General features: G+C 42.0%; 2 protein-coding genes across 2 annotated transcripts in view; one reads left to right on the top strand and one right to left on the bottom strand.

Moving 5' to 3' along the window:
• Positions 1 to 2709: 2709 nt before the first annotated feature.
• LOC118414591 (methyltransferase-like protein 27) lies at positions 2710 to 8138 on the top strand. The gene is made up of 6 exons (XM_035818748.1): positions 2710 to 2841; positions 5661 to 5791; positions 6288 to 6413; positions 6894 to 7029; positions 7565 to 7657; positions 7824 to 8138. The coding sequence occupies exons 2-6, from the start codon at positions 5681 to 5683 to the stop codon at positions 8009 to 8011; spliced, it is 654 nt and encodes a 217-aa protein (XP_035674641.1). The 5' UTR covers positions 2710 to 2841; positions 5661 to 5680; the 3' UTR covers positions 8012 to 8138.
• Positions 8139 to 8638: 500 nt separating this feature from the next.
• LOC118414570 (laccase-2-like) overlaps positions 8639 to 12994 on the bottom strand; it is a 6130-nt gene continuing 1774 nt past the window's right edge. Inside the window, exons 4-8 of the mRNA XM_035818702.1 lie at positions 12398 to 12639; positions 11028 to 12085; positions 10661 to 10817; positions 10296 to 10491; positions 8639 to 9812 (exon numbers count right to left, since the gene is read on the bottom strand). Of these exons, the coding sequence (XP_035674595.1) occupies positions 9591 to 9812; positions 10296 to 10491; positions 10661 to 10817; positions 11028 to 12085; positions 12398 to 12639 (1875 nt within the window). The 3' untranslated portion in view covers positions 8639 to 9590. The remainder of the gene's footprint in view (positions 9813 to 10295; positions 10492 to 10660; positions 10818 to 11027; positions 12086 to 12397; positions 12640 to 12994) is intronic.

Below are 12994 nucleotides of genomic sequence, written 5' to 3'. Positions count from 1 at the left end.
CTAATTACCCACGAGCTTTCTTTTCCATTTCTACGATTTTTCCAGCGATCCGGAGTCTGGTAGAGACTAGAGAAAGGGCGCGTGGTTGGAGGGGGGTGCAATAATACCGGCAGAACGAAACACGGCACAATTAACTGCCGCCATGTACCTTTATACATCCTCTGTTGTTCCTTCCTTTCCTGTTAGTAATTGCACAAAACAAAAACCTGCGTGAGCATACAAAAAGTCATTAGAAAATTGGCGTATACTATCAAGAATTTTCGTTTAATTTTGGTCCGTCACAACCACTATGACGTAAAACTTTACTGCTGGCGTAGCATTAAAAATGGCTGGAAAATGGCGGCGTACGTTCAATTTGACCCATTCAGCCGTAGATCTGGGCGATAATGCAACGGTTCTTCACACTTTTACACGAGTTGTTGGTTACCAAAAGAAATTCAAGATTGCTGTTGAATCATGCTCATCTTGTGCCGTGAGCACGTGTGATTATTATCTACAAATCTTGCGATGAACGTGATAGTGTGTTCGTCCCACGACGAGCTCGCCTGCCCCGAAAATGAACTGAAAACTTTTGGCCTTTTTGTCTTCGAATGCACTGTTATCGAAGCCTTTTTGAAAATGTGTGAAATACTTGGATGTCTGAAGTGTGCATACCTCGGAAATTACTGTTGCTGCGCTAGTGGATCACCGAAAGTTTATCGTTTATATCATTTGCCGGTATAAGTATTACTGCCGGTATTATGCCAATGGGTGTTACTAGTATTATGATTATGTCAGATGTAAACTTCGAAATTCTTGACGACATTGTGGGCGTACCTGATGATTTCAGTTTTATATTGCTACTGCTAAATTGGTTGGATCACAGCCAATCTCTTAAACAAACAACAAGAAAACACAGTATTTTTTTCCTACAAATTACTTATCTTAGTTGTATCTACAATGTGCCTTGAATTGTGTACGTTATACTAGTATATCAGGCCGATAAATTCATACAGGGCTCTGAATTTCCAAATTAACCATGTTGTCGTGTCTTTTACAATTGCCTGTGTAACAGGGCAGGTAAGATGCCATCTATGTCGTCTGGTCTCCCGGGTGAACTCAGGAGACTCTCGCTGTTGTTTGTCCTTTCCTCCAGAAGGTGTGTGTTTGTGTGTGTGTGTGTGTGTGTGTGTGTGTGTGTGTGTGTGTGTGTGTGTGTGTGTGTTGGATGTCGTCTACCCATTTGTTACAATGGAATGGGAAAGTCGATCTTTAAAGAGGAAAAGTCCCTGATGATATGTTTATCCCCTAATCCATTACTGACCGATCCCGAGATATGTGGGACAAAGGTTATGAGTTCCTACCCTGGCATTACTGGGTAGGAAAGGGTATCAAAGGGTGTACTATAACCATTTTGTGCAGCAGACAACTCTTGTGGCTCTCGAAGATTATGGTAGAGAAATGGCAGTTTGATTCAATTTGACGGCCACTGTGGAATGGGGATGACGCGTAGACTAAGAAAATATGCAGAATATATGTACAATGTGTATAATAACATTTCGAAAACCCCTCTGGACCCTCGCAGACGGTGGAAATTTCCATCACACTCGAATCACCTTACAGCCACAGATCGTCGGCCGACCTTCCATGCGGCGAGATGATTGGTTTTGAATGAGATGTTTGCGATAGCACTTAACTGTATCGTTAGGTGATATTTGATCGTCTGGTGCAAAAGTCATTGACATACTTTTTTTTGTTCAGCTGTTAAAAATTGCTACATCATGAATATTTCGTTGAAAAATCGGAATCGGGACTTCATCTTAGTCCAGCTTTCCTTCTACCATAAAACTGTTAAAGTAAAAAAAAATCACCGACATTTCACTGTTGCCAAGTGGCGAGTCTTACCTGTTCAAATATTCTCAGTCTTCATCGGAATTTCATGGTGGGATTCATACCTAAGATACCATACATGTAAGTTCAATAAACCTCCTAAAAGCACAACAATGGACTATTGCACACAGTGTTGGATGGACGTTCCTTAATGCTAATATTGTCTTCACGGACGGTTACCTTTCTTGCCTTCAGCATAATGGCATAGGAGCTCAAGATAAACATGTTTTGCTTCCTTTCCCAACAGTCTTGTATTAAATCACAGATGCGATCAAAAGTATTCGAGAAATCTATTAGTGGAAAGCTGGTCGTCGACGTTGCTGCTAAGTCTACAGTATGGGGCCGCTTGCTGTATGCGTTGTGTTGATACAATTGTACACTATATTGACTATATCTAAGGGTTTAGATCAGACATGACTTCGATTTAGAATTAATTTGTTTGGAGCAAGCTGCTCACAGGTAAATGTATCTGGAAGACGTTTTTTCAATGATCCAACACATGTACATAGCATTTCATACAAATAAAGGGCAGTTGACGAGCCAGTCAATAACTAAGATCGGTCAATAACTAAGATCACAAAATTTGAATTAAAAAAACACAGAAGTACGCCGGTAAGGCAAGATATGAATGATTATGTCAGTGATAAGTATAAATTTTGACAAATGATAATTATAACAACTTTTGAAAAGCGCAAATACAAATGGGATTGTGATGTTAGACATCATCTCGTAGTTTGCCAGGGACGGTGGGTCTTCTTTAAAGTGACCTTTGAGCTCATAGATACAGTCAGCATCCACACACGATAATACACGTGAGCTAGGTGTTTGTTCAACTCGTGCACAAACTCCCTTGGCCACCTGCCCATGGCGTTATTGCGACACTCTGCAACCGAGGCGCCCGTCGGACGATACGGAGCTCGCTGTCCCAACCATTCTACCCGAGACCTTAGGTACAAGTGACACATCTGAGAGGTAAGAAGCCAACATTCATATTCGTTACAGTGACTTCGTTATGCTATGTCACCCAAGCCTTGAGTTTAATGTGACCTTGATATTGCTTGAAGAAAAAAAAGGAAACATTATTCTGTACCTATATGTTGGTTTGTTCGTGTTTGGCTATCAGTCCAAATTTCAGGACGTAAAACCGCTCGACAACCGGCAAACGACAAAAAATCACTTTTTGTTATGATCATTGTGTTTAATAGAAGACCTCAGAGCTCACTGAAAGATGATAAAAGACCGTTGAACTGTATTTCAAAGTTTGTGGACGGTCATGTTCTCCAAAAGGTCTCGCTTCTACTGAGTACCACCTTTACCGTCAGTCATGATCAGTAGAGGTTTGAGCAAAAAAGTCGACTAAACCCATTTCAGGAGTCCATATATAGGTGAGGGCAATGAACGATATGATAGAGTAGCTGTGTCTGGAGTGAATAATGGAAGCTACTGACTTAAAAAGACGCCACGTAATTCAACTTCTACATTAATGAGTAAGGACATGTTAGAATACTGTAAAAGGGGAAATATTACCGTTTGGATCATGTTCGCAGTGAAAACTTACAACCACTGAGACATTTTCTGTCCGTCTACCCCATACTTTCAACGGAGAACTTAAAAATAAAAGTGAATTCGAAGACACAGTTTTTTCCCTCCGGCGAAATCAAATTCCCGCGAAAATTTTACCTTGTACGGTAGGTTCTGTGAAATTTGAGCTAGAGGTCTCTGAAAGCCTTTAGAGTACAGTTTGGGTGTATTTCGCATAGCTTTGCTTGTAGGGAGAAAGGTTACACAAGATGTGCTTACGTAAGGGATTTTGGAGTTCACTCAAGTGGCCCGCCACAAGTGCACATGGGGCAAATGCAATATAATAATGTTGAATGTTCCTAAATCATCATCATGTGAGTTGTCAAACAATTACAGTGTGTCATTTAAGTAAGTCAAAAACACATTCCAGTTCAATCACAGAATAGTACAATTGAATGCCCTTACCCTGAGAACCAGTTGGTTCGTGCCTTTTTGTTCGGACCTGTCGTCAGTCTCAGGAAACCATGATTGGACTAGACCGTTCAATGAGGTGATCTGTATCGTCAGGAATACTCTGAAAGGGTATCGTCGCTCGGATAGGACGTTAAATGGAGGTCCCGTGTCTGGGGAGAGCCATACCCCAGGCACGTTAAAGAACCCGCCACGCGTGCGATGTTGCGGTGTGAGTGGTTCAAAACCTACAGTACCTTGGCCGCACCTGGGGCAATTACTGTCGTATTGAGGTCACCTGAGTGGCGCCGAATGGCAGCTCGCTCCAGACCCTTGCGATTTAGCCCCATCTAATGTAAGCTCCTCGCAATTCAGCCCCTGGCTGCAAAGAGTGAATAGTCGGCCCACCCAATAACAATAACAAATGTTCGTGGGGATCTAAATTCACGGTAGGGCGAAGTGGAGAGTTCGCAGTTTTTTTAAAGTTCGCGGTCAAAACCAATATGCAGGGTTTAGTGTTGAAGGGGACGTCTTCGCGGTGGTTTTAAGTTCGCGGTGAAGGGATCAACGTGAAAACACGAAGATAAAAACACCGCGAACACTCTCCCTTTTACAGTACTCTTGAAGGTTCGTGGTTTTTTTTGGTCACGTCTGGAAGACGAAGTCGCCAAAAACTTTGGAGAAAAGCCAGTAATTCCATAGCGTTGTTTTCTCACGCATTGTATTATGCTGATCAGTCAATTTGCATTTTCCTCACGCCACGTCTAGGGTATAACAACCTTTGACCACAAAATCATTCAAAAAGTGTTTGTTGACTCAGCCAATACCCAAACTCTTTTCTTAGTGGTTACATCATCGTGTTACATCACCACCGGCCACCACCATATCTGAGGGTCTACATGTCGTTTTCCGTGAGGCGTAGTGAGCTATTTTAATGAGGGCCTGCATCCCCTTTACCCGTAAGTCATGGGCAGTCTGTTGATTTCTAGTCATTCCTAGGGAAAACCATACAATTCGTAAGAAAGAGACCCAAATTTTGTGCATCGCCTTTGATCTTAAAAGCGCAATACTTAGGGAATTCCTCTGGATTCAGCGTAAATGGTTGTTGGGACACGACCATGCACACCCTCTTTAATTCATCGTTAACCATAGCCCGCCGCAAAAAGTCAACGTGGCTTCTTTTAGTTAACACCACATGAATATAGTGGAATAATTCAATGACACAAATCTTTTGTAAGGACAAGCTATTTCAAGTAAAGAATACATCAAGCGTTTTCAATCGTTGTCGCAGCTCCGTTAAGATTTGTCATGACCCCCATGCAGACCCTCATTTATCCATATAGGACACCAAACGATACCAAATACATCCGCCACCAATGTTATATCTATGATTTGAGGACATGTACAAGTACTGATTTGTGAGGAACTGCAGTAACTTGTATGTATTCAACATCACATACATGCGTACATATACATGCATACATACATACATACATACATAGGTAAAGAATATCCAATTGTAAGGACAAGCGCAAGGATGACACTTCACCTAGTGACCTGTACGTGTGCGGCTTTAATTTGTTTTTCAGGCCCAATGTTTATATGTACTCGTGGCAACCGGACTGTACACGTGTCGCAAGCCGCTTTGAATGACAGCCATGATTATTTGAGAAATAGCAAAGGTCGAAACAATTGTGATCTGTTTGTTTAAGTTTAACCTCAGGCTCTGCGCAACAGCGAATACTGTTCCAAGAGAGCACTGAAGGAACTCCAGATTTGTCACCGCCTTCATAGAAACCATCTCCCTTTCTCCCACACAGATTTTACGGAAAGAAACAAAATGGCTGACATTGAAGCTACGGATGCCTTTTGCCACTCATCGCAGAAGCCTGGCATGTCCAGCACTGAAGTCCTCAGGTTCTACGACAACTGGGCAGAGAAGTACGACAAGGTACGATTGCCTGTGATAACCTTAACTACCTTCCAAAAGATAAGAATAAAAAAAAACATTTTGCATAAGAAAATGAAACCTCCATGGTACATCTTACTATGTGTTAGCTATTGAAAAATTTGATTCAACAAGTTGACTACTTAGTGACAAAAAGTTTACACAAAATATTTTCAGAGGAACTTGTCTCTGTTTGACAATAGTGTGGTTTTAGACGTAACCTCCCGGTAAGACAAAGAATTACACTGAAAATGAATGGAGATCCTTCGCTATTAAAACTGTACTGAAGAATTAATTTGTTTATTGTGGCTAACACTCAACATAGGAGAAGGCGCTTCGGCAAATTCTATAACGATTAAAACTTGGGCCCACAAGGACAATCTCCGGCCGACGCATACTGTCTAGACAACATCTGTCCTTATGTTATGGGCCACCGTAGGTTATTTCTGCTGAACTACACACCCCCATAAGAAAACTTTTTTACGGTGCGTATCTGTAGGACCTGCTTGATCTGAACTACAACGGTCCCCGCCAGTGTGCAGAGGCTCTAGCTGAGGTCCTGTCAGGGAACAAGGCTGCACGGATCCTGGATGTAGCCGCCGGAACCGGCCAGTGTGCGATGGAGGTAAGGCAAGATCTAGGTCAATGCCCTGCCTAGATGTCATCACACCGTCAGTACTTATACTCTATCAATTTTGTTTTTGTTCTTCTTGTGGTATTCTCTCCCCTGGCCTGGGTACCATGATTTCTACCGGGGCTCCGTACACTCGCCACCCTACAAAAGTGAGTTTAAATATCCCCGGTAGAAATCGGATGGTACCAAGGCTTTGCCTCATCCACGACGTGGTTTAAACAATAACAAACATCCACAAGACTAGGTAGGCTTCGAGTGTCGAATTCTAGTTGGGAGTCTCCCGGCGAGGTGGTCTAAATCCTTGTAGATTTTTAAAGGTGAACTGTTATATATGATAGCATCATATTCAACAGTGTACGAGGGAAGGCATGTCTCAATGTAATAGATGGTTTGTTTATTTATTTATTTGTTGGGGATTCTGTCACAAAATCTGCACTATTCTAAGTCAGCTTCTTTCCTTCTGCCTTAAAGCTGATAAAGCTGGGTTATACCAACTTGGATGCGATTGACGGCAGCCAGGGTATGTTAGACATCGCCCAATCCAGGAACCTGTACCACAGGTACATCTGTGACTTCCTGGGACCACGGCGCCTCGACATACAGGACGGTAAGTGTCAAGGCTAGATACAACAACTAGTCATAAGAGACAAGGTATCGAGCGGGTGTCATAGCTTAATTAAAAAAAGACAAAGGTACAAGTAGCTTGTTTGTTGAATAACTTGAAAGTTCATTTGTGTTGGTGGAAGTCAATATGAATCAAAGTTGAATTGTAATTTCAGCACATAAATTGGACCTTCCCAAATCTTCGACTTTCCAAAGAATGCTTCTGTGATGTTATTTTATTGTTTAGGTCACTCATCGAGCAGTGGATCATAGGTTGCGGAAAAAAAATGCTCTTTCTGCACCTGAAGAATAGCTCATAGTTCAACTCAACTTTAATCCAGAAATGATTAGTTGTTGAAGTAATTCCTCTTGAATAGACTTTGTCCAAAATACTGAACGGACGTGAATAGTTAAAACTATATGCACCGACTGTAATTTTGTTTCTTAACTGTATCAAATATTGCTATTGACGTTAAAGACCGTCTCTTCCCGAAATCTAACAACATTGAAACTATAAACCATATCTATGTGCAATACAGATCACTACGACGCCATCGCCTGCTGTGGTGCGTTCAGTCAAGGTCACATGAAGGACGACTGCTTCCCGGAACTTATCCGCATCGTTAAACCAGGTAAGGTTGAGAAATTCACGAAAACTCTAAATACTTCTCAGAGGTTATGAACTTTTCGATTTCTTCTTCCGAACAGTAACGCGTAGCTTTACTATGACATGTCATCTTTTTTTTTTACATCCTTGGAAGAATCTCTATAAAACATTTATATTTGTTCGCGTTTCAGGCGGGTTGATCTGCATCGCGATGAGGGAGGAGTTTCTGCGCACTGTGGAGGCTTACAAGGACAAACTGGAGCCCGCCATGACGACCTTGGAAGACAAAGGATCCTGGGAACAAGTGGCACGTGACATCGTTCCCAAGTACTACCGCGACAAAGATGGCGTCATTTTCATCTACAGGGTGCTTGCATAGACTCTAAAAATGGAACGTGTATTGGGGTTACTGCAAATTTTCTTCCAGCAGTGACAGTTTTTTAAAGGCAAGGTACATACTTCCAAATTTTCGATGTCTTACAGCACATCTGAGAGTGACTTAGTCTCGCGAGAGAGGACGAGACTAGGTCAGGCTTGCGTAGATCATCTGCCCCATCCCCGGCCTCAAGGAGGTGTGTAGTAACTGTATTCATACGTGACTGATGAACCTCTTCAACGGAATGTGTATTGAAGTGATATCTTGTTTTCAGTATCCTGTTGTCTGACTTAACTACGGTCTGACATGACAAGTCTACATTGAAAATGTAATGCCCCTGTCAATGTTGTTCCAGTTCTATCCGAAACACAAGAGGAAATAATCAAGTCCCTCCTATACAGTCCAAAAAAGGATCGATTCTGTGATGTTGTATGAGACAGCTGTGCTAAATGTTGATCAAACGGACTTGATCCACAATAGGTGTGTGTGTGTACATATGTGGTATTATGATGTAAAAATGCGTCTGTAACTTACTGATTGTAAGAAAAGTCACCAGACATTGAAACCAATGTGAATGAAACTCGCTAGACATTATATGTTACATAAGTAACATATCTCACGTTTTGTTTAGTTTAAATTTGTAGAAAGAAAACAACGTAAAGCCAGCATGATTGATGATGATGTATTTCGACCAAACACTTCCATTCCTGAACAAAAACATACTAAGAATACTAGCATGTTAGGCAAATGTAGCTAAAAGATTCCATCGATTTCGTTCACCTAGCTGGGTAGAAAACTGCAAAACAAAGACGGATTTTTTAGGCCGCCTAGCGGCCGCTGTAGAACACCAATGACTCCAGAAATACGCGTGACTTATGTACTAATTTACCAATGGGGGTCAAATTATACACAACTAAAGAATCGGTACCTTAATAGCTATACTAGTACTATATTATGAAATTTCACTGTTGTGTCTGCAGTACAGAGGGAGATTGTTCCCCTAAATTTTGATAATAAATATGCACAAGTAGTTAGGAAAACTTCCTGATCGTAAGTTGGAGAAATTGCAATAAATCAAACGATTGACAATGTTTCTTCTTCATCCTCAATCCAACTTGTATAACTATGTAGTACACACAGCTTTCAACAATTTAAACTTGCAGAGAACAGAAATGATGAATTCATAACCAGTCAATGACCCAGCACACAGTGTAGTACACAAACAAACAAACAAACACATAAAATAAGAAACAAGCCTAACAGCATGATATGAAACGGTGTACTTTTGCAAAAAAACGCGGTTACCAAGATACAGTCCTTACCTGGAAATAATGCATATGTGGGAAAACGGAACCTGTTTTTCATCTCATTCATCAACATTGAATAGCTTAGAATTGTAGATAGTCATAGATTCATGTAACTATCCAGTAATTGCATACAACGCATGCCTTTCATTGTGAGTTGTGTCTTCCATCAATATTGTATATTTAAAACAAAATCTGTAACCTTGCTGGTTCATGGTGATGATGATTGTATTGCTTAGATTCTACGTATATACTGTACTTGATTAATGAAACTAGTCTTATACAACGCTTTGCCTTACATGGGACTTTTTACAATCGTTGTGCAATAGACTTTGACTTGACTTGTCTTCGTCGTACTTAGGCTTGTTCGAATCTTGTTTCTTGGAGTTTCTTCGCATCTGTAGCAGCTGCATTAGCACGGCCGCAATTGCAGCGCCTCCAGCAGCTGATCCCAGTACTGCAACTACCATTTCCCACGTCTCATGTCGTCGCACAGGCTCCTAGGACAAATGTACAATTAATTTCATGTTAAAGGGGTCCTAAACTCCAAAAGATAGTGTTATTTTCTAATAGATTAGGTTTCAATGAATTCACTATCAGCAAATTTTTTTTCAGAATTTCACTTGTGAATTACGCGAGGTGTGTTTGCAAATCTTACTAAACCCATGCAGACCCTACCCATGCATTTCCTATACGTACAGACACTTCCTTCATCGCGAATATTTTCGGCATAAATGAGGGGCGATGTGCACACAAAGGCGGCCAATTGTTCACAACACATTTACAACACTAAACAAGACTAGTTGGCCCACCCAATAACCAATAACCAATAATCTAGTCTTACGAAGCCAGAGTTTGATCTGTGGTGTTAACATGAGAAATATAGTGGCAAATGTGGTTTAAGGAACAAAGTGAAAAGTATGGTGGTGAATCTAACATAGAAGCACTACTTACATAGAAGCACTTCCCTTGCTTCTATGTACCTTTTCATTAGAAGGCCAAGCTCCAGACATGGCGGCCTCGTACTCCTCCTCGCTCCAGCTGAAGTTACCACACTTTGGGAAACCGCTAGGTGGCGCTGGGTGGCGGTCTCGTGCAACGTTCAGCACCATAGCCATCCCCTCAGCCAGGTGCATGGACTGGTGACAGTGGAGAAACCAGAAACCGGGGTTGTCAGACCTAAAAAAAATCATCAACAGTCTGTCATTAATTAGCATGCATTTCTTTTAGTGTAGTTAGTGGGCGGGATTGTGAAATTGTGATCCTAACAACACCTATGGTGGCTCAAAGTGTGCTCTTTTAGAAGAGATCCTTTACGTTTAGCTCTGCCATGTACTTATGTTCCTACCTAAATCTGACAACCATGTATCCTGGGGCTGGAAGCAAGACTGTGTCCTTTCTTGGTGCGTTCTTCACCTTGAGGGAGGGCGGCCCCTGGCGCCAGGTGACGGTACTGTATTGCTGATTGCTCCACACAACATCGGGATTGCCGTGAGTGACGACACCTATAAAGAGACGTGAACAATTCTACAATGAGGAACTTGATTGTCATTAAGAATGTGGCTCAAATTTGAACTTGCCACTATTCTATTCGTATTTCAGAGAAATAGAAATGGTCCCTTTGTTAAGACAAATGGAGATCGTGTTTTATGGAATTTCATTTTCAAAACATGTGTGATTCATCACAAAGTGAGTATACGTTCTTCTTTACTCACCAGTAGTCCTATTGAAGTTAGGATACCCCGAGGCGACGACATCGAAGGTGTATCCATGGATGTGGATGTTGTGATGCGCGTTTCCGAACCCCGGTTTTCTATACGATGCTAGAACAAGCTGAATGGTCTTGTTGAAGGGCAAGTCCAAAATATGTGTGCATTTACAGCCCTTTTGACACTTCTGTGGTGGACACGGGATAATCATATTGGTACTTCGAGATTGATAAAGCGGACTGGTCGGAGGAAGAAACCGATGCCCGTTGATATTTGATCCTACGTGGAATCCAAGGTTCAGGAAATACTCCTCAACATCGTCGTCTTCAACTGCGTCGCCCTGGGATGATGCCGGGCTGCTGGTGTTGGCAATGCCAACGCAGACAATCTGGCGGTCTTCAGGATATCCTTCAAACGGACAATTCAGAAAGATACAGGGATTTTCAGCGGTACAATGGTGGGGTTGTGACGTGGGGTCTTGTTTTGAAGAGGAGCCTTCGTAGACAAGCACCGCTCTGGCATCCTCAACAACGTCGTCAGGCGTAATTGTGACGTTTACGCGATCAAAGTGACAGGAAACACAGGTTCCCTCCCGAAGAGTTTCTGCCCGGATCCAGTACACGTCAGGAGATGCGCTGGCGTCAAGCTCAAAGTCAAACCTCTCCCCTGGTGACAGAATGATGGCGTCCACTGTCAGAGGCTCGATGTCGTGACCGTCAGAGGCAAGCACGCGCAGAGCATGTTGGTCGATAGAAACTTTGAAGTTGTTGTCACCTCCCGCATGGATCAACCTCATGCGAATCTTCCCTCCCTCCCTCACGGTAAACTCCGACAGGGGTGCTTTGTTCGACCTGTACCTTCCGCGTCCATTGATCAAGGCCGAGACAAACTTACGACCAATAATTTCTACACCGTCTACAGAATACCCTCTTGAAAGTTCATCGTATTCGAATTGTCCGGCACCTTTGTGGTACAGGTGGTACCTGCTGGCGATGTCCAGAGTCTCTGCCTCCTCGTGATACCAATCAGTCAGCAGGAGAGGGATGGAAGGTATCGTCGGTTGGCTGAAAATGAATAAACGCCATCATATGGAGAATCAAACTGTTCTCTAAACAAGAGTCCGCAAACCTAATATCTCCATTGAATAGTCTGATTACGTGAATTACTTCTACATTTACATAATCTATGCTTGGTTATGTACACCTTTAGATAACTTAGGCCGGTCCCAATGTTAATTGTCAAATAATCTACCATTTAGAAGAATTATAGCACTTTTATATTCATTATGCAAATTAGTGACATTTTTCATGGAGATAATAAGGAACTGGACTCATCAGTATAAGACATAATTTAGATATAGAGAGAAGAACACGCACCTTTTATGTATGATGAGAGCGCCGAAGAGTCCGTCAGCCATCTGGCTGCTCATGTGGGAGTGGTAGTAGAACGTCCCTGCAGGGAACGCGCGAAACCGGTAGGTGAAGCTCTCGTGAGGCATGATGGGACATTGTGTGACGGATGGGACGCCGTCCATCCACGGCGTATTGCGCATGTGCAGACCATGCCAGTGGATGGTGATGGCGTCTGTCAGAAGTTGATTGACAACCGTGACAGCTACCTGAACAAAGAAACACAAGCACACAAAAATATTCCTTCTCAAATATGCCTTTTTCTTGTTTTTTTCTTAAAGTGCTTAATCGTCGATTATGGGTAATTTGTTAGAAATTCTGGAAGAATCGGTTGATGGATAATGATTTTTAGTTGGTTTTAAGGCAGCTTAAATTTTCATTGATATGCTGCTTATGTAAGGCCGAACCTAATTTGTACTTGACAGAGAAAGATATCAATACACATCATTTTTGCAATGTATGATTAGAGAAAATATGATCAGAGAAAATGTTTAATGCCATAGTAGTGCATTTCATACTAACGACCTTGACGGAAATTTGATTCCAAAATCATGACTACATATG

Source organism: Branchiostoma floridae, chromosome 4 (assembly GCF_000003815.2).
Source record: "Branchiostoma floridae strain S238N-H82 chromosome 4, Bfl_VNyyK, whole genome shotgun sequence".
Classification (NCBI taxonomy): Eukaryota; Metazoa; Chordata; class Leptocardii; order Amphioxiformes; family Branchiostomatidae; genus Branchiostoma; species Branchiostoma floridae.
This window is presented reverse-complemented; position numbering and strand designations above follow the sequence as displayed.